The sequence below is a fragment of the Haemorhous mexicanus genome, chromosome 19 (genome assembly GCF_027477595.1).
Source record: "Haemorhous mexicanus isolate bHaeMex1 chromosome 19, bHaeMex1.pri, whole genome shotgun sequence".
Taxonomy (NCBI): domain Eukaryota; kingdom Metazoa; phylum Chordata; class Aves; order Passeriformes; family Fringillidae; genus Haemorhous; species Haemorhous mexicanus.
In genome coordinates this window covers 7,639,072-7,663,774 of record NC_082359.1, presented here as the reverse complement: position 1 = coordinate 7,663,774, position 24,703 = coordinate 7,639,072, and the positions used below count along the sequence as shown (strand labels likewise).

The following is a 24,703-nucleotide window of genomic DNA, read 5'->3' as shown; positions in this document are numbered from 1 at the left end:
ATGAAGAACAATAATCAAACGCTGGCACGAGCATGTCTGAAATATTAAATTTGCCATTTCAATGGCAAGCCACAGAAATCCCAGAGCGAGTGGTTTTCATGTTGAGTTCTATTAATGTAAAATATGCTTCATAACTAAAACCTGTCACAGAAAACGGCTCACACCAGCTAAATTCAATTGGACAGTTAATTTAGCTTTAAAATTGAAAACACTACCTCCGCTTCAGGATGCAAAAGGAAGAGGGGGGGAAAGCCTTTGATAAGTGTAATGTATTTGCTATTAAGGCTTTCAGAGCCCGTTCTACAGGAGGAAAAGGGAGAAAAAGGGGAAAAAAATGGCTCCCACAAATGTGTTTAAAAGCTGAAAGTATTTATTAAAAATGTCAGCAGAAAAGTGCTTTTGGCAGATTAAAGCGGGATTCAGCTTGACAGCTCTGACAGGGAAATGTGACGGGGGAAAATTCTCTCTACATGTTTGGAGTGTGAATGGGGCGCTGTAAACAGCCGCCGCAGTGGGAGGAAGAGAAAAATAACATGTCCTGTGATCTGCTTCCAGCACTGCCAGCCCACACACCGCCCTGGGGCCAGGCAGCCAGGGGGGCCCCGGGACAAACCCCCTTGCTGTGGGACATCTTGGGCTGTGTTACAGTCAGGAATGGTGGTGATTTTGTGTACACGTAAAATATCCCATATCCACATCGATGGGATTCTCTGCTTCCCCTCCCCTCGGCCATTCCTGACAGGAATGTGAGCAGGAGAGCCTGGGAGCTGCACTGTAGCTGTAGAGTGGGGCTGCAAGAAAGGAATAACATATTCCAGCTTGGCCATTAGCTCAGGTCAAAGCGTTAAGTGGTCTTGGAGACTTTTCTTGTTAAGCTGATGCACTTCCAGTATTTCTCCCCCTTTCCCTTTGCCCCCAAAGTTGCAGGCTGAGCCTGTAGGAATTGACTCCGAGTGCCTAATTCCTGCAAAATCTTCAAAGCCTGTTCAGCAGCTAGTGAAATTCAGTGGGAAATAGGCACTCTGTTCTTTTTTAGTCAGAGGAGACGTTTGGGCAGTGCCTGGAGGCCGGGGCACACTTCAGAGCTTTGCTGAAGCTGCTCTCGTGACCTGGCGACCCATCACAAATGAGAATTTTTCAAATTAGTAATTAAACAGTTTGAAAAGTAAGGTTCATGAATCACGGAATGCTCTTCGTTCGTTATTTGATGAGTGCAATTTAGCTTTAATTACATATAACACTGCCTCACGTCCTGGTACATGTTCTGTAGCCTATTTAGCAACTGCCTCAAAGTCTTAGGAAGTCCCAGGGGTGCAATCAGATGGTTTTCCCCAGTTCTGTGCAAAGGGATGAGGAAGCAGACTGGTTCTCTCACTGTAGAGAGGGAGCAGGGACAGGGAGAGGAGACAACAACATTCTACTGAGTGTTGATTCCTGCAGAATTTTCTGTCCAGCATGCTTGGTCCCTGTTGGCTCTGGAACTGTGTGTCCCAGCACACAGTTTAAACAGCTCCTTACATGTCCTCAGGAGCAGGAGCACAGGGCAGTCAGGATGTCCAGGGAAGGCAGAGATGGTGTTTCCTCAAGGCTGGTGGTTACAGAAGCTCCAGCACCTGGCAGTGTCCCTGCAGATAAATGCTGTGCAGCAGGAGGCACCTGGGCTGTTTCTCACTCTCCTGCTGCTCCTTGGTGAATTTGGCCTTCAGGACTCTCTGTGCTGCCTTTCCCTACTAAGGGGGGTGAACAATGGAGTGCATGAGGCAGGAGATGACAGGTCTGGCTGCTGCAGGGTAGCACACAGCAGGTATGGTAGGGAATGTGCCTATCAAAGTGTCAGCTGTAGTGGTGCCATCTCAGGAGCACGAGATCCTCCCTCCAGCTTCACTGGTCCCCATTTCAGAGGTGCTATTCTGAACAGCTTAGCCCCTCTGTGCCATTTGTTTCTTGAGGTGACTTGTTCAGTGGGATGCCAGCAAGTTGTTCTTTATTTACATTAATGCATGTCATTAGTCTCTAATGGACCATGAAGTCAAGAGGTGGCCTGGTCTGTCGTGAAATAATTGCACTCTAAAGAAAACTGAGGCAAATGATTGATTATATTGTGCACACACACACACACACACACACACACACACACACACACCCACAAACAGCCATTGGTTCATCCACTATGAAACCCAGAGCATTTTGCTCCTTCCTTGCCACAAGTGAAAATTCTGTGGGGAGAGAATGGTACAATTTCATGGTGAGACAGTAATTGTCTGGCTTGTATAGTAAATCTTTCCAGACATTACACCGAGTGCCATTTATTATGGGTCACTGGGGGGAAAAAATGCTTATTATGATTTAGTGAAATCATCTCTGGCTGCAGAGGTTTGATTTGTTGAGGCTGGGCTCTTCTTTGGGATGATGAAACTTCAGAGCAGAAAAACAGTGAAGTTTTAGCTCAGGTTTTGTGGTGCAGAGAGCAGATGGGAATGTGCCACTCGCTTATGTTCCCAGTGTTGATGTAAAATTCCCTTAAAAACTACTACAGAGCTAACATCCTTTTTACACATGTACTCTCAGGTCTTCTACAACCAAAACAGTCAACAGCCTTTCTCCAAAATGGGATTTTCCTCTGCTGCCTTTCAGTGTGAGGTAATTGGAAGTTGCCAGAGAATTAAGAGCCAGATAAGCCATATTACTATTTTGTTGTGTTGACCCAAGTAAAAGTGGAAAGCTTGGGCATTTTGTTTTGGTTTTCCCCATGTTCCATAATTGTCCTAATCTTTTCTGATGTCCTGAACAGTCCAAAAATCCACACAGAGCCTTGTATAATGGCTTGAAAAAAGGGTTTTTATCTTTTTCTTGACCCATCAGCTTAAGAACTGCCTGCTTTTTAATGGATTTTCTCCCTCACTAAATTGAATGGATCGTCCCTCATTATCATTTAAATAGAAGCCTCACTCCCTGTGAACATGGAAAATTTGAATGTGGTAGTAGAGCTGTGATAATTTGAAATATTCGGAAGGTGGGGGCAAGGAGGGGGAACAGGCGGCAGAGTGCAGAATTGCTGAATGTAATTGTCATGGATTCTCAATTTTGTTGCCACAAGATGGGAAAATAGACTAATAATTGTCTTCCAACCCTAGTAGAATAGTTGCCCTAGTTAGCTGAAGCTAACACTCTAATTGTCATGGGGGCACAGAGATGAATGAGGATGTATGCAGGGCACAGCCAGGGCTAAATTGAGTGATATACTAAGGCAAAGAGCAAATTGGCAATTATTGGCCCAGCTGAAAAGGTTGGCAGGTGTGCTGCTTTCTCAGGAGCCCTTAGGGGGAAATTGGAAATATAAAATATCGACCATAAATACTCGCTGATTAGGAAATATGTTGCAAGAGGTGCTGGCCACTTAAGAGTCAAAACTCTCCTTTTCAAGGGATTGGCTTCAGCTGTGCATAAAACCAGCAAGCACTGCTACTAAGTTGTTGAGAGCCTTTTCCTCTCATCCCCCAGGCTATCTTCTCTAATTTTTCATCATCCTATCCTCATATGTTTGTTTGTTTTTCTTTAAACATAATAAATGAAAAGCAGTCTTTTAGGAAATGCAAAGATTTTCCTCCCTCTAAATGTTCTTTGATAAGTGTTTAGCATATTGTATAGGCTAGATATAAAATTCTCTCTCTGGTAGATGAATACAAAATAACTTCTGTGATTTCTAGTTCAGGCAGTTCACTGTGATGTGCTTTTCTTTGTGTGCCATCACAGGCACTGTCTTCCCCTTCTTTCCTACTTCCCGTACCATGCTTCCCCTCCTGGGGCACAGGGATTAGAGCAGCAGCAGGGTACAAAGCTGGAGGTCCCTCTTGTGTGCCTCAGGCTGAAGTACCTTGCCAGAAGCACAATCAGATGAGCCTCTGAACCTCTGAAGTGAGAACTGAACCACAGTCACACCACATCTCCACATTTATCCACACTGTAAACTTTGGTGCATGTGGCATGTCTGCTCTTGGCTCCAGCAGGGTGGCAGTGGGACCTCAGAGCCATGGTCAGGGGTGTCACAGAGCACATTGAAGGAGTTTTCGGAAGGCCTGGGGTAGTAATGTGTGGGCTGCAAACTCTCTGTGGCATGTGCTGTCCATTGTTCCTCATGTGTGACACTCTTGGGCTCTGATCTGCAGTCTGAAGAGTGGAGTAAGACCATCCTAGTCAAAAAGAGTAGCAACAGGATAGTTTTAAGACCCCTTGCACAAACCATGACTCTTGGCAAACTGGTTTGAATATACCTGGAAGGATCATGAAACCTTGTAAATCCCATTCATCTGGAGGCAAAAATTCCCATCCCTTCAGCATGCTGTCTGCTTTTCTCTGCATCCCAAAAAACCCCAAATGCTTGCATGGAAACAATTTCATCAGAAATTAAGTTCTAATGACTGGCACAAAGTTTCAGTGAGGTATAGTTAAGACAGAAGAAAGTCTGGAGGAGTTTTGTGAAGCTGGCAGAGGTGATGGTTTGAACGGGAGCAGCACTGCTTTAGGTTCTGTGCATTTCTGTGAGGTCTTTTCCTGATGTTCCTGGCTAACTGCCCTCAGTTTGTTCATTCCTGGGCAGTGGGCATCTTTCCTTCTGCTGTCTGCAGCCATCAGCTGTAGGAATAAAAGTGTCTTGTGTGGAAGCTGTTCTGTAGCTTACCAAGCCAGTTACAGATGTTCAGACCTTGTGTAGTTTGCTGTCTAACCAGACTGGTTTTGCAGTGTTTCTAAGCATCACACTCTCTGTTTATCCAGCAGAATAAAGTCAGTGGATTCAAGAAGGAACACATTCAAGCCTTGCAGGACATGCAGATTGTCCATCATGTGTTGTGGTTATCTTCTCAGGTCCAGGTTCTAATCTGGAACATGAGATGCACTGGTGACCTTTGCCACGTCTATGGAACTCATTGTATCAGCAGGCAGGAGTGTGGCTGTGGAAATTAATGGCATTAAGGGTCTCTGTGTTAAGGTCTGGCATATCTCCTGCCCTTGGCTCTTTTTGCCCTACTCTCCACTTACCCTTCTCGTTCCAAGATATTTGAGTTTTATAAGGGATTTGTTTGGGAAGGAAATATGAGACTTCCCCAGTATGCTAGCTGAACCCATATTCTGTTGTTGAATGCTCTATAAATGACCAAGGGGAGGGTAAACATGCAATTCCTGGTGTCTCTGCCCTCTCTGACTGTGCAATTGGGAGAGTGGAAGGTGGGTACAGCTGAGGTGAGTGTCATCCTGCAATGCTGTAAAGCAGAATTCAAAATCAGATCTCTCTGTACATACTGCTGATTACCTCTGCTGAGTGCTAACCAAGCAAATCAGGCTTTTGCAGCACTGGGCCATATGATAAGTTTGGGCCTGTGGTTTGGTACTAAGTAGGAGCTGGGAATTCTGCCTCAGTTCCCTCCTCTGCTGGGGGCTCCTCAGGTGCCACTGGGCACATTTGAGTCTTTCCCTGTCTCAGTTTCTACACTTACACGAGGATGGCATTAACAGCAGTGATTGGAGGCTGTTTTTGGGGACTGCCCTGTGGCACATGGGAATAGCTATTGGCTGAAAACAGCCATTTCAACAGCTGACTTGGAGGTACTTGATACACTCTTGGCTTCAGCCAATGAAATGGCACATGTCATAAAAGCAGGAATGAACTCTTGACATTTCTGGAATATGTTAATTTGTGTCCTTTAGCCAAAGAGGATGGAAGGGAGCAAGCAAACGACCTAGTTTTGTGGTTGTGCTGCCATCACCTGCTTTTAACTAATCCTCTTGTAGTAAGGTTTTATGTCAAGGACACAAAAGATCCAACTTGAAACCTGCCTGACCCATTGAGAGTGGGGAATTGGCTTGAGGTGCCCTTTTACCTTGATTATTACTGGATTTTAAAGCCCTTCCTGCTGTCTTTCAAGTTCAATAAGTAGCCCAATAGCTTTAAGAAACTGAACAGAGGGTGTCTTAATTTCTTTTGCATCATGAGAGCAGTTGAAGGCCATGCTTTTATTTATATAAGGGAAATAACTTTTTCTGTCAATTTAATAGACAATCTTGGAAAACCTGCTGCAGGTTATTGGTGAGATTTTCTCATTATTTTCTTTTCTAAATTGCAGTTGCCATTTTTATCCCAAAGAAAGAAAGAAATCTTTTAAATACAGTTGTAGATAGCAGTGTAACTCAAGCTCTCAAGGACGTTAGTGGGGGGGTAGTAGAGTCTTTCAGCAGTAAGATTTTGCCTTTGCTTCCAGAAAGGTGTATTTTTTTATATCCACTGTAATTAACACAAGAGCTATCCCAGGGTAGAAATAATTCACTCTGTGACATAACTGAAATGTCTTGTCTGTGCTGTCTGGTTTTGTTTTTAACCTTGGGCTTAAAAGGAACCAAAAATCTTTAGTTGTAGAAGAGCACATCATCTGCAAAATATTATAAGCCATTTATCTTTATGCACAAATACCACCTAGCAGTGCAGCTCCACTTCTGCATCATTAAATGCACAAACCGTACTTATTCTGCCCCTAACTAATAACAGTCTCCCCTAGGAAGGCTGGGTATTCCAGACAGGCCTGGAAGAGGCAAAAGCTGGTGCTCAGCAGGCAGAGAGGCTGCTGCCCTCCCTGAGGCTCTGCTCAGGGTTGCTGTGCAGCAGGAGCAGAGGTCTGGGATTCAGTGTCTGGCTGGGTGGGGTCACAGTCCTGGCTTTGAGCTGTGGGTTTGTCAGCCCTTTTCCTGCCTGCCATGGTTTCTCCAGGTAGTGTTTGAGGGCCAGAGCTGAGCCTTCTTGGGTGCCTGCATTGCAGCTGGTTTGGGTTTGTCTCAGGTGAGCCAGAGCTCTCAGGCAGGTGCTGTGCAGGTGGGAGCAGCACCAAGAGGAATGTGGCTGGCTGGGCACCACGGGCACCATTGTCCCCTGCTGCTTGAGGCCCTTCTGACAAGGAGAAAATTGACCAAAGCAGCAAATAGCCTCTTTGGAGAGTGAGAGTTGTCTGACAGCCCTCCATGTAAGTGCTCCTGTCCTTGTAGGTAAGAGCCTGGGTAAGTTGTTCCAGCTGAAGGCTTGCCCCTGTAATTACTCCTGCCAGACAAGCACTCATTCACTGTGAAAGGAGGTTTCTTCAGTTTTGGGTAGATGCCAAGTTAAACTTCCACTAAGATTTCTTATATTTGCAGCCACAATTGATTACTTTTCTCATTATTTGATCTTGATATAGAGACATACAGACTGAGCTGTGTTTGTATTAACCCTCAAAGATTTTTTTTCTTTAGGAACATCCATCATAGTTGCATGCAAACTGTTCTGCTCTAGCACTCGTAGCTGATGCTAGCTGGGGTTTTTTTCAGAATTGCTGCATGTGACAATTGGTATGGATCTGCCTAAAGAGCTGCAGTGTTCCCAGCTAACCAAAAAAGCAATAGTGGTTTGTTAGATGTGCAGAAAAATGCATGCAAACAGCCCTGAAAAATGTGGGGCATGGTTGTGCATAAACCTAATTGTTGGAAAAGATTTTACACGTTAATTCCAAAGTATTCACCAGTTACTAATTTTATATATGCAAGAAAAATTCTGAGGCAGGGGAAAAACCCCCACCCTTTTTCACCACTGATTTTTCAGGAAATTTGATGTTAAAACTTTTAAGAGAGAAGAGGCTCTTGGATGTGAAAAATACCAGAGTCAATTGCCATTCAGTTTTCATTATTTCTGATGTAACACTTTACCCGACAACTGTTTTTATTGTTTTCTACTCAGTGGTTTCAAATCAGTGGTCTGCAGATTCCTGGGGTTTTTGGACAGCTTGGGATGCCTCAAAGTTGTCTTAAGAAAAGCAGGTCTGTTGTTAGTGTGCTTGAGTTTGTTGTCCAAGAGTCTGCTCCATCCTAGGAAAACATTTTGTGTGTGCACAAAGCTCAAAGATGGAAAATAACTGTGAGAGTGAAAATGCTCTGAGGCCGTTTCCCTAGAGAGAAGCTTCTAATGAAACCTCTTGTTTCTGTTTTTGGTTATTATTTCCAATTTGTTAGACCTTGTCATTCTTGGTTAAATCTCAGTTGATGGAGGGCTGGAGTGAGAACTGCCACCCTTTTTCCTCTCCTCCTCCCGCCTTTCTCAGTAGGTAATTTGCCTCCTCGTCATTTCTGTGTTTACTTTAGGTGAACTGCCTGGTCAAGCTCTCCAAAGTGTTGGAAGACATAATTGTGTTCAGCTGTTTGACATACTTATGTGGATAGCAGGATATTGTTATTAACCTTTTTCTATACAAGGCAGAATTCCATGAGTACTTTGGGATATAGAGTATGTAGAGAGAGGGATAAGTTTGTCATAGTTTCTCAAAAATGGTGGTAAATGCCACTGCCCTTCATTTCACTGGTCTGTAGCTTTATTTCTGGGCAGTTTATATTTAGGAGGTTTATAAGTAAATCCCAGCTTGTTTTTGTGATGTTTGAAGGCAATGGCCAAATCTGTGTTCAGGATGCAGAAGATGGGCATTCAGATGCTGTTATCAGTGTCCTGCTGCCTCAGGCTCCCCTGTGGAAGCTGTCCCTTTCCTGCAGCACAGAGGTCTCTGGAGCTACAGCAGGACAGAGGTGCAGGTGTAGCATGCCAGGGGTGGGGACTGGCACCCAGTCACTCCCTGGCTGCAGACCTGTGTGTAAGAGCTTGGTCACATCTCTCTTTCTGCCTTGCACCCTCGTTCCTGTGCCAGCTGGTGAGAGGGTTAACAGGGAGCCCTCCCACACCCACATAGTTGCAGGACTTTGCTCTTGTCTCTTCTTTGCTTTGGGAGCTTTCCTCCATGGTCCCTTGGCTGGAGAACTGCCTGTCTGGTGTCAGAGGCAAGTGCAAGCCAGTGGCACAGAGCTTGCATGGGCAGAGCAGCAAGACAATTGTGTCTTCCACTGAGAGCAGGAGTCTGGAAAAGGTTTCCTGTGTATATCTAGGTATCCTCTGATCAAAAGGCTTTCAAACTGCTAGTACAAAGGGATTGTTATCTTGCTGGTGAAAAATTACAAGTATTTGCAATCAGTTTGCATCAATCTCTTTGGGGTATTGTGCTGTGCTGATTTAGTAACGTGATAACTTCTGGCACTGCTGCAAAAAGACAAAATAATCCTCACCATCAGCCTGCAACAATTTGGTATTTTTGGTACCCACTAGAACATCAGTCTTAGAAACAGGACTGCTAAGACTCCCTGGATCTTGTTTAATAAAATCACGTAGTGAGGGCATCATGATTATAAATCACACTTGGAAATTGGCCTGCAGAGTACTTGCTGGGTTATGTGGTGTCGTGTGTTGCTGGCTCCTTTTTAATTTCCGAAAAGAAGGCATATAGCAGCAGCTGGAGCTAGAGGTGGAATTCATTTAGCTGCTTGGAGAAAGCCACTGCCAGCAAAAACCCAGCAGCTCGACAGTCTTTGGTTGTAGAGAGAGGAAAGGGATCCAAGTGACTGGAGCTGGTGTAATGAGAAGGAAAAGAACCAAATGATTTGGCAGCATGTGAAAGAGGTAAGGATGTGGTAGAGAAAGGAGCAGGAGGAGCTGAAATGAAGAGCAGGAGTAAACAATGTAATTTAACTTATTCAAAAGGGACAGAGTGCTTATTAAAGCTCTGAGAGATGATAAATTAGTGCTTTGCTGCTATTGTTATTTCAGATAGAGTTGTCATATGGTAATGCTGCAGCAGTGAAGGCTGGAGGCTCACAGATTCATGGAGGGGAATGGAAAGTGGGATATTTGGTTACATGATTGAGAGTTGGAGTCGATGAGGCAAAATGTGCAAGCCTGGTTCTGGAGAGCATCTTTACATGTGCGTGCTGTTCCCAGGAAGGCGCCGTCACGTCCTGAAGAGGGATGGTTCAAAGTGTGTGTCCTGCTGCTGTGAAGACATGTCCCACGCTGAGAGCTTTTACCTTGGTCAGGAGGAGCTGTTGAAGCCCTGCTCTGGCTTATGAAACCCTGCCTGAAATAGCCCCAGAGCCCTCACCTGGAAGTGCTCTCTGCCTGTTACTCCTGTGGCAGCACACAGAGTATCAGGAGATCATTTGAGGTTGTGGAGTTTTCCCCTAAGGAATACTGGGCTGGGGGAGGGAATAGCAAAATGATTCTTATCTTACATTACACAGAATCTCTTGCATTACTTACTGTGGCATATTGTTTCCTCCCACAGAGTTCTGCTCAATCGCTTTCAGGAAGAGGCTACTCCGTAAGTCATTTTACAGCTAATTCTTTCACTTCTGTCGATGTTGATTGCAGAGGTTTACACTACCTATTGCACAGCCACTGACATGGAAGAAATGCAGAACAGAAACAGGGTGAGAGCACAGGGCTGTCATGCACCTGGCAGAGGGACAGCCCTGACATGTGGGAGTGCATTAAGAGCCTGGGGGCTTCTTAATTTAGTATTATACTTATAGGGAGGGGTTTTTTGGTCAGTTGATGGTGCATTGCAGCTAGATAGTCACCTCTGGAGAATTACAAGACCTGAGTGGAGAGAGTTTTCAACACCAGCAGGAGATGCTTCCCTCCCCTCCTCCCTCCCCCACACACATTTTCATTTGTGTATTAAATAGAAGAATCAAATACACAGTTACTCCCATTTTACACAGAATTGCAGCCCTCACCGTTGTGAACAACAAGAAAGTCAATGTTCTCTTATTTACAAGCCTCTGAGTTACAAAACAAGCTCACTTGTTTTCAGGGGAGGGTGTTGCTGATGTTTCCTTACAGGAGTGCCACAATGTTCAAGGGTGGTGTTACAGGGTCAGGACACATCTGCCTGTGTATGCAATGTACCAGACATATTTAATTGTCCTTGTCTGTTCATATGTACCTTATTTGTGTGTGCAATAATGACATTTCTTCATATAGAGGTGGATTAATTTGTTTGTTTTGGGTATATTTTCTGCTCAGCTGTCCAAAAGGCAGGCACAGACATGACTGAGTAATACAGAAATAGGAGAGGGTGTGAGAGGCTTAGCAAAGTCAACATGAAAATTCCTGGAATCACATTATATCTGACTCTCAAAACAAATGTATGGTGGGGAGATATGATACCCTGGTTGTTCAGACAGTAAGTCATGCAGAGTGGAAAGGTTCTAGATGAAGGTATATGCAAATCTGAACATGGTGTCAGTCCAGCAAGCAACTCCTGCCTACACTGACTGACAGTAATTGCTGTTTTCACAACCTCTGCCATGATAAAGTTTTGCCTTCTAGGTGAGTGGTCCCAAAGTGTTTCACACCAAGAGTAAAGCTGCTCATTCTCTATAGAACCAGAACAAGGGTGGATTTTATGTACTTCAGGAAGTTGATGTGGAGGCCTGGAAAACATTTTTTTTTACTATAATCACCAGAATGATTTACTTTCAATAATTCATGTTGTAAGTTTAGGATGATGGAACTTGCTGAGCTTCTACCCAGTGCACAAAATAAAAAAATTGCCAGGCAGTGCAGAATTTATGGTCCAGTTTCATAGCAACACTGTCCCATGGTATCGTGCATATTATCAGAAATTCATAATACAAGATTAAGTACATTTTCATCATAAAACCATTACAAAATAACATATGACTTGAAAAGTCTCACAGTTTAAATGAAATAATGTCTCGAATTTTTAGACAGTAGTTACATGTTTACTAAGTATCCTCCAGTATTCCAGGTGAGTATCATTGCTTAATTCATTGAGGGATGAGGAATGTTTGCTCTAGGACCCATTAAGTGCTGCTTTCCATACACTTGGAGAATCAGATTCACCTAAGCTTCTAAAAGCAGATGCTTTATCTTCTATTTGTCTGTAAAATACCATGCATGCCCATGGCATCACATAAATAATAATGAATCATCTTCACAGATTTTATGACTGAGGGCCTGGTTTGGGAGCTAAGCAATTTCCCAGTGGCTATAACATAGGTTGCAAAATCGTAATGGAAAAAGGCCAAAGAATTCTTCTCTGAGTCTCAAGGCCAATAAATCATAGGACTGTTTTCTTCCATTGCTGGCTATTCAGAAATTTACTTTTGTTTCTCAGAAAAATGATTTTGAGAAAATTACTAGCTCCTTCTCTGTTCATGTGTGGGGACAAGGTTCTCTTATTTTGCCAAGCCATAACTTCTCCAGGGAGGTAAGAGCTTTCTGCATGCCAGGGCAGTATTTTGAGACCATGAGTAGTGGGAAATGGCATTGCTTTTCTTTATGGATTGTCATTTTCTCTGTTAAACTGCCTTCTGCCCCACCATGTGCCAGCTCTTGAGGCAGGCTGTTCCCCCAAGACTCTGATGCTGCTCTAATTTGATTTAGCAGAAGTCAGAGACTGCCACTTCCATTGGCCCAAACTCCCATGGGAAGCTGATTCTTGCAGGTGGGACAGAGATGTTCAAACCACTAGATCCAGACAACTGGCCCCACAGCAGGACTTGTCCATAGCATCTATAACAGTTCTCATTTTCTCAGGAAAGCAGCTGTCTATGAAACATTAAGTCTGTTATGGCTCTGTTTTGGCTCTGCCCCTGTTTACATGGGATGGGTTGTTCCCCAGACATGGTGAAAGCAGTGGCAGCAGGAGGAATGCTGGAGACACTGCTGTGCTGGGTGCTCCTCCTGATAGCTGTGCTGATGGCTTGTGTTGTGGAAGACTTGTGGAATGATGATCTGTATCGTTACTTGGTGAAGTTCTTGTACTGGGTTCCATCAGCAGCTGTTTCAATACCACAAACTATTTTGTGCGTGCTCAATTTTAATTACCTCGTTCTGAATCCTCACTCTTCTCCATTCACTTGCGTCAGCTGTCCTTGCAGAGATGTTTGATTTCAGAAACATTTGTAGAAAATGCACATTTTAAGGAAATGAGCATTTGCCAAGAGAGATCTTAAAACCTGCAGTAGGAATCTTGCATGAAAAAATCCCAGTCCAAGGTTTGGCTCATCCAGCTGAGCCATCAAGGCCCATCCAGGCAGTCAGAGCAGGCTCATTGGTGAAAAACCTTAGCAAATACTTCATCCATAAAGTGCAGGCTCTGCAGCTAGAGGCAGGAAGAAAACTAAATGCAAGTGTCTAAATAACTAACTCCTGAGGGTTGGATATTCCAGCAACTTCCTTGACTTCAGGCTTCCCATGGAACTTTAGGTACCTCAATAAGGATCATGCTTGCAATAGCTGTGAAAATTTGGTTTCATTGAAATTACATCTGATGAATTCCAGTTGCACCTAGATTTAATTTGAGCCTCAAAACCAGCAGTAACAGTGACCTGGCACATAGTTTCAGAGTCTCCTGTACATAGCAGGACAAAATCTCTTAAAACGCTATTTCCCAAAATTAATTTTCAAATGGCGTTTACTTTTACTGGGATAGGACGAGACATTTCTGTGTCTGTACTGCTGCTGCAAGCTCTCTCTCTCCTCAGCAGCATGTGTTTCATATCCTTATCTCACTAAATGTATACTTCCTCTGTGCTGAGAAATGGAACACAAGTTTGTTTATGGAGGTTAATATCTCATTCCCTCTATGACTTGATGGTTACATTTGTGTGATAAACTACTCCAGCCATTTGTCACATTTCCTGCATGCACAAACGAGATTAGTGATCTTAGTCAGAGAGGTCTGTCTGTCTTCTGAGCAGACAAAACAGATTCTCTTTTTGGTTACAGGATGAGAGGCCTGTCTACCTGAAAATGCACTGATTTGTTAAAAAGTACACAGAGAATCAGAGTTAGAACTAATTGAGGTTTTGATACATCACTGATTCATATCCACCCTGTGGATGTTTGTCAAGTTTTTTTTTTTGGTAGTTAACTCAGAACCAAACATAGTTATAAAGTAGTTACAATGAATATAGGATAATACATACATTTTGTTATTAATGGCTAAAAAGTTGCAGTTGTTTATAAGGTTGAGCACACTGTAGAGACAAACCCAGGCTGCAGCTGAATTTGACTTAGTTTTGTAGAAAGGATGGAAAGGGATAGAGCTGGGGAATATGTGGTAGCTTAAAAAAATAAACAAAAAACCTCTTCCAATAAATTATGTAGTTTATTTATAGAGCATCTGTGCAGCTGTTCGTCTTCTGAACTGGAAGGGGCTAAAATATGGGAGTGAATGAAAGAATAAACTTGAAAGCATATGGCAAATGGATTGCCAGTGAGCCAACCTGTCTGAGTGTGCCTTGGAACAAAAGTACAGGAGGATGAGACGTCTTTGTTTGGTTTTATTTGTTCTTGAAAGGGTTTTTTTTTTTTTTAAATAAAAACAGTAACATACACTTGGCTACAGCAGCAGCTGATTTTTATTCTGAGCTTCTGTAAAATATCAAAGTCTTTTGTAGCCTAGTCAAATCCCTGGCAGCTGATCAAATTCTGTTGATTTTACATCTTCCTTGTTGAGCGCAGGAAACCAGTGTCTCAGATAACTCAGGCTGGAGCTCATGGATAGAGAGAAATGTGCAGAACACCATAAGGCTTGCAGAGACTCTTGGGTCATCCAGAGTCAGCTCAGTGCTATCTGCAACCTTCATTCCTCCTGCTTGGTGATGTAGCATGAGAACAGTTATCTCATCCCCCAGGTGAAGCTGAACCTGAGGTGACTCAGGCAAGTGCTGGGTGGGCTTTGAGCACCCTGAGCCCACTGCACTGTCTGCCTGGACCCCAGTCTGCCCCTTCCTGGCTGTTCTCTCAAATGATCTTGTTCATTTTTGGAACTGGCTTTCCAGACAGTTTGGGTCTTTGTTGGCAAAGATCTTTACAGCTGTGCAGGACTCCTCTCCAGTGCTGTGTGCTCAGTGTTGCTGTATAATGAGGCTGTTGCCCAAAAGAGCTGCCCACAACCACCCTGCCCCTGTCAGATCTCTTTGGCTTGTGCCCATGAGTGCACTTGCTGGGACAGGCAGTTCTGAGCTGCATTCCCCTGGTTTGCAGCACAGAGATAGTGGCCACCTCAGTAGGAGGGAGGACAGGTACAAATGGCTGCAAAGTGCTGGAAAATCATCAGCAGAGGAACTGTTGACTCTGCAGGTTTATATCCCCTGTAAAGCTCTTTTCATGGCCTCTCTCAGTTTTGTGCCAGCTCAGTGCAGGTCTGTGAAACCCTGAAGCAGATGGTGCCTGCTAAGGAGGCTGCTCTCAGGCCAGAAATCCTTGGTGTGAGCATGGGCAGGTTCGTGCCTTTGGTGCAGTGGTTACAGGGGCTCACTGAAGATCTCACCAGCAGCATTCCCAGTCCACTCTGTGCTTCCAGGATGTTCTTGTGCAGTTAGGCTGGAACCAAATTATCACTTTGGAAAAGTACCTTCAACAGCATCTTTTCTGAACAGACCTAGAGTCAGTGCTGTTTCCCACATGGATCCCAGGGATGATTGTATACCTTGACATCTTTGAGATGGCCATGGAGGAACAGATGTCCTGAGAAGGATAAATTTCTACATGAAGATTAAAAAATTATTGCAATGAAGCATGTCATACTTCTGTTTGGGAATTCCTGAGCGTGCTTCCCTCATGGCGTGGAAGCACGCTCGGTGACCAGAGGCACATTGGAATTGTGACAAACAGGGTTTTTCCACCTGCTGCTCTGTCACACACTAATGAAAAATATCTTCTCTAGGTGGGTAACATTTCTTGGCTGGGCTGGAAAATTCATTGTATTTTAGGGCCTCTGATAAATTAGCATTTTTCTGTGCCAAAAATCAATATTGGAAACAGGGCTCTTGTTATGACTTTAAAACTCCTTGAGCTGAAGCCAAAGGTAAATGATAAAACTGAATTTAATATATATTTCCTACAATAGTGTGCCTGTGGGCTGGCAATGTGAGCAAGACTTTCTAGACAAGATTTGTGAATAAAGGAGTATTAATTGCAAAATAAGTATCGATCTCCTTTTGCCATGATGCCAAGCATAAGAGAGGGACTCTAATTGTCTTTTTCTTGTGGACAAGAAAAAGAATGGCAGATAGGTCCCCTTCAGGTGGAACAATACTCTGTCTTCTTTGAAGACAGAGAAAAGAAAAAGGGACTATAAAAAAGTGATGTGGTCTGCAAGTGCAATGACAGCACAAAGGATTTTAAAAGAGAGACAAATAATATGGAATAGAAGCATTAAGTATTTTGAAAGATGTTTTCCCTGTAAGATACCAGGAGTTTTAGAGAGCCAGGAATAAAATGGTGGGTATCAGTCCAAAGCATTTAACTTCTGCTGGTTTTCTTTTCCCATGTTCCTAAACAGCCTCATTTCACAAAAACTATCCCCATGCTTGAATTCACCTGGACAGGCTGAGGTCACTGAATAAACTGAGTTTTGTTTGCTCTTAGTGCTGTGTGGGATAGAGCCAGGTTGCTGTAAGCCAGCTGAGGAGCTGGACCCTTGGCTCCAGGGACTGTCCCATAAGCCATGAGCTCAAATTGAGCTGAGTAATTAGTACACATATTATTCCAGATCCGTGGGAGCTCTTCTGAGGGTTTTTGAAATGTTCCATGAAAAGCTTAAGCAGAAGTACAAACATAAATAAACTACATACTTCAGCTTTACAAATATTGAAGTCCATGAACTTCCTTACAACACATTTTCCTTTAGAAGTTCCCTTTTCTGAAAGTCTGTTTCTTCTTAGATGACCTCTGCTTTTAATTAGGATGAAAAGTCCCATGGATTTTCACTCATCTCCACAGCCATAAGCAAGCACAAAGGGCCCTCTCTGAGTTTCCCCCTGCCTGAGCAGTGGCCTTGGCAGAGGGGCTGCCTCGGAGGCTCAGCAGTGGTGCCCCTTTGTCCCTGTGGCCAGAGCAGGGACGGGCTGATCCTGATTTCCATAAACCCCCCAGCTGCAGGAGGCACAGCCAGCTGACACCGTGAGCCCCTCGAGGGACAGGACATATGACTTGTGTGTGATTTTTGCCCGTGTTTTTAATCTCCCTGCCGCTGCCCTCGGCTCGGGGCACCGGGGGGAGCAGAGCTCTAATCTGACTAGAAAGGCACTATTGTTAAACAGATGCATCCCCGAAATTCCCAGTGCTCCTCAGCTTTTGGGCTGGGGTAACCTCGCTGTCACCGGCCTTGCACGCTAAAATGAAAACTTGTCCTAAATCCATCTTGAATTCACCAGCCTGGAAAGGATTACATCCTGCTGAAGAGGAAAGGCAGAGGATTTTGAGAATATCTGGTCTTTATTTCTGGACCTTTTTGATTAAGACTGTCCTGAAGCAGTTGTGTCATATATGTGCTGGAGCTTTCTTTGTGTAGCAGGGCAGGGTATTTGCTTGTCTGTCTCAGCTGTTTTCACATTGTTGTTTGCTCTCATGACTCTCTTTTCTTAGAATCCATTGCCTTGTTTTAACTCTCTTTCCTTTCCCTTTACCAAAGCCAACAAAAAGATGATTAAAGCAGACAGCTGATTAGGATCAGGGCTCCTTACCTAACTACCACAGTGAGCAGGGGTTAAGTGTGGGGCCTCTTGGGGGATTTGCTTTTGATTTTTGTTTAATTCTCTGATAGTCTTGTGCAGTGAGAATGGGCAGTTCTGGTGTTTTATAGTTACAGAGAGGGTTAAAATAGTCCATTTCTGAGGGCTGCCCATGCACTGGTGCTTGTTGTGCTGGATGCTCTGGTAGGTTCCTCAGAAGAAACTCATGAGGGTGGGTGGAAAAAGGGTTCACACTCTCTTGTTTTGTTTCATATTTCACTGCACCCAAAACCATGCCATGTAAGGGGAGTAGCAGAGGAAATAAAAGTGCCACTGCAGAATGCAATTGTAGAAATAAAACATGAACATGTTTTGTTGGCCTTGGTAGTTGGTGAACAAGAGAGATCAAGGAAAAGGGATCGATTGCATCAACTTTGTGGGTGTTACTGGCATTAGAGAGCACTGACTGTCACCTTGAGGCATCATAAATATTTAATTGTGTAGCTCAGTGGAAGACCCTGATTGCTTATCAATCCCAAAATGGGACTATATTGAAATAAAATAGTCTAGGCAGGGCAAGTTGTTTGGGTGATGGTAAAACTAGTCACTGCACATCCAGAGAGTAGGGAAGGGTTCCTGTAGGTTGGTGGGATTTACTCAATTTCATCACTTGTATTTCTTCCTTGTCACCTTTTTTTTTAAATTGGGATTTGTTATTATAGGCGAGAGAGATCTTTAGTTTCTTTCCTGTCCTAACAGAAGGCAAAAATGCAACTTTAATTTAGCAAAACAACAGATGCAACCCTAAGTCAGCTCTCACACCAAAGAAAACTTTTGATAACATGCTGAAGGTGTGGGGGCTCTGCTGTGAAAGCTGCAAATGGGTGGAAATCTGCTGTAGGCTGAGGTTTCTCTCCTCACTTCGTGTTTCAGCCTGGATGCGATTGAGCTGGCTGCTAAAATGTGAATATACAGGGCCATGTGGTTCCTCTGCAGTGGGAAGGCAGCTCTCCTCCATCCCTTGTGGGGTGAGAGAACAGAGGGGCTCTGTGCTGGTGTCCCTGTGCAGGTGGCTCAGGCAGGAGCCTGGGGTTCTGGGCTGCCTTTCCAGGAACTGTTCAGCTCCTGCTGCAACAGCAGAACAATTGGTGAAAAGCAACTTTTTGATCTGCAGTACTTGCAGGGCTGGAAGAGGAGCATTCAGATGGAAACCCTGTGAGATGTTTTCTACATAGGGTCAGTGTTTTAACTTCCTGCTGCCTCAGCATTTCAGCATCACAGCTACTCATGGTCAACACAAGCCCCAGCTACCATGACCTGCTGGTCACATTTTAGAAGGCGTCCTTTCTCTTTCTTATAGCAAATAAATAAATGAAACTGTAAGAGCCTTCCTATATGATGCAAAAAGACCGACTGCAGTTCTAGAAAGCCAGGGAATGCAGGGCAAGGGCAGAAATGTCAATGAATCCATGGTAACTTGGGTGTGAGACAGGAGTCACACCGCGGTGAGAGGTCTTTGTAATACCATTTGGCAAGTAGTAAGGCCAAACACTCTCTGCTTGTTCCTTGTCTCTTTGTTTTATTAATATCTTTAGGGAGGCAGTGGTTTAATTCTGAAATGCAAGCACTGCTGTATCCAAAATTTGTTTCAAAACCCTTTGGTCAATGATACTTAGTTTCATGAAGAAATATTTGAGCTCCAGTTCAGAATACCTTGTGTTTCAGCATAGTTTTCAGGTGATTGTAGCTGTTCTCTCTTTTCTCAGCTCGTCACAGGTCAGAAACTCAAAGGCATTGAGGTTGAGTAAAACAATTGTTCATCACTCTGAGCTCTGCTTTGTTTTTGTGGGAATTGTCTGCTTCTGTAGCACCTTCAGTTTCATTGCTTGTTATAAAGTTTGGTTTACTAACCTGCTCTAGGAACAGATACAACCACCAAAGCTGCTTTTTAATTAGCCTGTGGCCCATCCGGTGTGGATGTGCTGATGTCCTGGCTGTACAATGTACTTCCAATGAAAGGGAACAGTCTGCCATAGAGTCTTGTGACCTTGAGGTCAGTTTTGTGCTCAAAATTGCTTTTGATTATGGAGTTAGTATGTGTCTTAAAAATATAATAAAAAATCCAGCAAGCAGTAGCGATCCTTACAGAGTGCTGCTGAGTTACACACTCAAGTGGTATCACAGCTAGATTTTAATAGAATTAACTGCTTTATTTATAGATGTTTTCCAGATGCCATGCTTCTGGTTGTGAATATTTAGAGGTTTGCAACCAGAGTGATGGAAAATTGGCATACAGTTACATCACTGTGGACATGGCTGCGGTGCTTTCTACAGGAATGTAGCCTGATTCATACCTTTACTGTCTGCATTTCATCTCTGTGCTATATGATGGATAAGACTTTGTGTGTCTGAACACTTACAGCCTAGATGTGTAGTAGTATCCTGAGGAATTTTCTTGTCTGATTAATTCACCACATGTGTTCACCAGAAACCCTCAGGACGCTGGCAGTTTTTGGGAAGATGTAAGATGTAGCTGCTGGGTACTTGCAAACCTCAGTTCAGTTTTTTTAGACTGGTACTTTGTTATTTATAAACAATTAGAAATTTTGGAGTTGATTAAGAAGCTGTCATGTGTGGTTCTTGGGTTTTCTCGAAATGGGGTTGAAATGGTTCATGCTGCCCTTGAAATCAGCTAATCAAAGCAGGACAATTTTTGGACATCCTGTAGCAATTAAAGTGCTGTAGATGAGGGATGGTAAAGACTGTGTAGTGTGTGCTTTGAACTTGTGCAGCAGCATTCTCAGACCAGTTGGTAATCACCAAAGGAAAAAAATGTTGCATTTGAGTTAGGTAAAGCACATATGTGTTTTACTGGATTGATGAAATTCTGCCATCACCTGCAGGGTAGCAGCAGCATTGAACAGCTGAGAAGCTAAACTTAGTGGGATACTTGTAATGAACCAAAGATTCAAAATTTGATCTCAAAAATCACTTGTCTAAAAGGCTTTCTCTGCAAGCATTTCACATAGCAAAATATGAGCACATGTTGACACAAGCGAGGTTATAAGGCTCGTGACCAAAGTTAGATCAAACCAGTTCACGGAACACATTAGAACACATTTTCCCCATGTATTCATGTCTCTTCCAAAGCTGCTTAATAGCATCTAGTAGCATCCTGGTTCAAGAGAAAACGAGCTCTAGTCAGGAAGATTAGGATGTTACAGTGGAGATGCCCGAGGCTACACAGGCTGTATAACTGGCAGGCATTGAGCTGTAACCGTGCAGGGTGCTCTCAGCCTTTGCCTAAGTATCATTCCTTTCCTCTAAAGACTTGTTCTCTGAGGAGCCCTAATTCAGTTCATTTCTAGAAAGCTGGGGGAGAGGGCAGGAGAGAATAATAAATGGTCCCTTGAAAACAAGAGGCAGCAATAGATGCCACAGGACGACCCAAACAGCCCATTTAACTGCAGCCAGTTTCCTGCTGAAGATTCATTTCGAAGAGATTGCGAGAGCGCTCGAACAGGAAGCTGCAGCTTCACCAAACGGTTTCAGTATCAGTGTGTTATCTGTGGTCATTCCCCTCCACAGCTTGTGGCTGGCTTCTGGTTAGCAGAGACAGACACTTTGAGCTGAGCTGGCATCAGTTCCCACCTACTTAATCAGTTAAGTTGTGAGCCCTGTGGTTAGCTCGAATCCCCTGGTCGTCTTGTGGATTGCCAGTGACAGGAAGGGGGAGATGCATTGAGTGGTTCCGGCAGGAATAGCTTGGTTATCTGATGGTCACCTCAGAAACTGATAAAATTATGTGAGCTCTTTTCTGAGAAGACATCAAAAAAGCAGAAACTGTTGTCTCTAACCACCTGAAGAGTTTACGACGTCAAGGGAAATTTTGCTTATCTTGAAAGCCTCAAAACTGTTAACCCGCCTTCACCACTGCAGACCACAGCACTGCCTCAGACTCCCAGTGCACAGAGTGAAGTTGTGTGCAGAGCTGTAAATTCTTACTGAGGAAACATTATCGTTCAGATCTTCCAAAATTACTTTGGCACTTCAAATTCAGAGGTGAACAACTTGAAACATGTGAGAGAACCGGGCTTTTCTGAGGAAGCGTGCTCTGTATTTTTAGAAAACTTGGCCTCCTTGAGTCTGTCATGTTGTCAGGAGTTTGGGCATGCAAAGTGATGAATCACTTTTCAAAGTGTAGCCTGTTTGATGAGCCTGGATTGATCTGAAGCCAAAGTGATGGTGACTGTGACAAAGGCTTGCAAAGGTTAAACAGAGAAGGTGGTCATATCCTGGGGATGACTTTGGGCACTTGGGTTTTTTGGCATGTGTTTGGTGAGCAGACTTCAGCATCAGGATGGATTTCAGAGAGAAACCTTAAGTAAATGAGATTTTAAATTAGTACTTTCAAAGAGCCTTGGGCGGGTTCCTCTGAGCTTCAGTGCCTCTAGCCTTAAAATGGGTTAGTGGTACTCAGGTCTTTTTTTTGAGGTGTGTAGATGGGAGAGTGTTTTACTGAGTATTTACTGAAATAGGTGAGGTAGTTCAGAAGATCCACCTTTTTTTTTTTTTTTTTTTTTTTTTTTTTTTTTTTTTTTTTTTTTGTCTTGTGCCTAAAATACAAGGAGCTGCTTGTCCCATGTCCCTGTCTGATCACCCTTCTCTTCAAACCAAGCCCCTCAGCTCCTGTCCCAGGCCACAGTTTGCAGCCAAGCTCCCCATGTTGCAGGTGCCTGTCCTGGGAGTGGCTGTGCTGCTGCTGAGCAGGTGTGGGTAAGGCATTGCCTCCTGCTGGAGCAAGGGGCTGGGAGGTCTTTTTTTCCCTGGGAGAGAGGCTCCTGTGGCTGGTCCAGAGCCCTCATGCCCCTCACACCAGCCCTGGGCATTCCAGCCCCTTCCTCACTGCTGGCCTTGGAATAAAAGCAAAGGTGGGCTTGGCAGCCAGGCTCCATCAGCACAGCCTCACTCCATACCTGCACATCTCAAAACTTCACACTGAATTCACACAATACAATGTGTGATTTGTAGCTGTAACAGTCACCATGATGAAACTCTGCTTTTGTCCAGGTTTTGAAATCAAGGCTGGGTGTTTGTAAGGGCGTGTGTCCATACAGGAGGCATGAGAGATGCTTTAGTCTGCTGACGTTGCTTGGCTCAGCCTCTGTCAACGACAGCCACAGCAATCAGTGCATTTTGGACTTAAAGCTATTTCCTTTCCCACTGCAGATTATGTCTGGTATGCATAACATGTTAATTTAACAAAGCAGTTCTTTTGATACAGCTTTAATTTTTTAACAACAGCTCGAAGGCAATGATGTACAGATTATATAGTGTCAGTTTCCCAATTAAAGTTTTACAGGAAAATACTCTGGTTTTGCTTTAAGCCTGTTTTGAATTCTTCCTCCTGGCACTTGTGCAAATGGAAACTGTGCTATTGCAAAGCATCCATTTGAAACCTTGAAATATTTATTGAGGCTGCATTGAATACTGAAGCAGGAATCTTCCTGTAGGCTTGTTGATGTCTGTCATATGCATTTATTTTGTAATTAAATGTCTGGAAGCTTGTGTGTGTGCCTGAGTGGTTGGTTTCTTGTGTTTTATTTTTTGCAGGTTTTGTTGTTGTTACACTGGTTTTTCTGATAAATGCTTTTAACTCACCACTTTTAAGAGTTCTATGAAAAATTATCCACAGCCAGACTACATCTTTGATGTATAGCAACGAACCTCCTACTAATTGTTGTGCAGTACACTGAAGAGGTGGCTAAACCACTGCCCTTCCTAGAACACCAGACCTTGTGAAGCTCATTGCTGCAGCAGATCATGCCTGTTTGAAGGCTGGGGGATGGAGAGCACCTGAAGGGACTAGCTGAGAAAATTTCATTCTTGAAACATGTGGTTCACAAAGTGAACTATTTTATTATTTTTTCCTTCCCCCTTTTTTCTCTTCTTCCCAGCCCTTTGTCTTGGATAATATCAGGTCAGTGTCCTTTCCTGTTTATATAGGCTGGCAGCAACAGGGACTGACAACATCTGAAATTGCCCCAGAGTGGGTTCCAAGGGATGGGATGGTGTGGAGCATAAGCTGAACCTCAGAGGGCAAGGCACTGGCATTAGACAGACCAGGAGTCACCAGCTCTGGTGACAGCAGACCATGCCTCTGTGAAGCTACAGAACCAAATGCTCCTTGGCATTTCCCTTGGCCCTGGTGGCTCTCTCCAAGTACTCCCCACTGCTCGTCCTGACCTGAGGCATATCCCTAGTCCAGGAGTCTTGCTCTCCTGGAGACTGTGTGATGACTGGAACTAGAATATCAGATGCCTAATTCAGATTAGCTTGCAGCCTGGAGTGGCATGACTTATTGCCCAGATTTGCAAGGCAGCAGGGTAGTATGAAGGTCTCTGTGGTTGCATTCCAGTCCAGCTGCTTTTAAAGGATAGGGAGAATGATCCCTGAACCTGTGCCCATCCAATGGGCTGGAGCTGGGGCAGGCAGCTTCTCTGCCCTTGGAATGTGCTGAGAGTCTGAAGAATTCCCTGCTGCCAGAGTGCCAAGGAAGCCACCTGGCCCACTTTGAAACCAAATGCTGCATCTCATGTGTTTGTCACTTCCCTTGTTTTCGTTCTTTTTCTGTTTCCAGCTAATCTCTTTGGATTAGTCCTACTGCTGGATAATTATGACTTTCATATCTACATCTATTTCTCAAGCTTGGCTGCACTATTTTTGGGCAGCTATTTAAGACTTTGTTTATTTTAAAAAATATATTATGTCTGTATTTGCATATTTGCATTTCAGAACTCACAAATAATGGTGCTTCTCACAGTACATCATTCTTTAAATATTTTTCTTAACAAGTAGAACTTTTTCAGGCATGCCAGAATCAGCTTCATTATATGAATCTTATTCATGGATCCTATTTAGAGCATTTGCAGGGAGGGAATTAAATGGGCTGTTCTCACAGATACATATATCTGATCACATGTGAGAAGGAAGGGTAAGAATTAATTGATATTTCAAGGAAATTACAATGGTTACTGAAAAGAAAGGCCCTTCCTTTTTTGTTCCTTTCCTTTCTTATTTTCCTTCCTTCCTGGAAATAAAGTACACATTTGTGTTGCAAATAAAAGCCAAAGCCTTCATTATCAACACCAAAAGAAATTGATTCTGCAGCAGTGCTTTAGTTCAGTGACTTTATTTGTATAAAGGCCCATGAATGATGTAAAGATAATGGTTTTATCTGAAGGATGTTAGCACAAGCTGACACATACCCTCTGCAGCACTGATGGGCTGCACCTGGTTGGTGCAGAGAGCACAGGTGTGG

The 24,703-nt window shown here is 43.7% G+C and overlaps 1 protein-coding gene across 20 annotated transcripts in view; it reads left to right on the top strand.

Annotated features, from left to right (window-relative positions):
* Nucleotides 1–24,703, top strand: part of FBRSL1 (fibrosin like 1) — a 506,715-nt gene that overhangs the window by 223,628 nt on the left and 258,384 nt on the right. For 16 of the 20 annotated variants that reach the window (XM_059863632.1, XM_059863639.1, XM_059863642.1 and 13 more), the window contains one exon: nt 10,173–10,208. The exons of the other annotated variants lie outside the window; for them this stretch is intronic. In XM_059863632.1, coding sequence (XP_059719615.1) covers nt 10,173–10,208 — 36 coding nt within the window. The remainder of the gene's footprint in view (nt 1–10,172; nt 10,209–24,703) is intronic. 20 annotated transcript variants of the gene reach the window in all.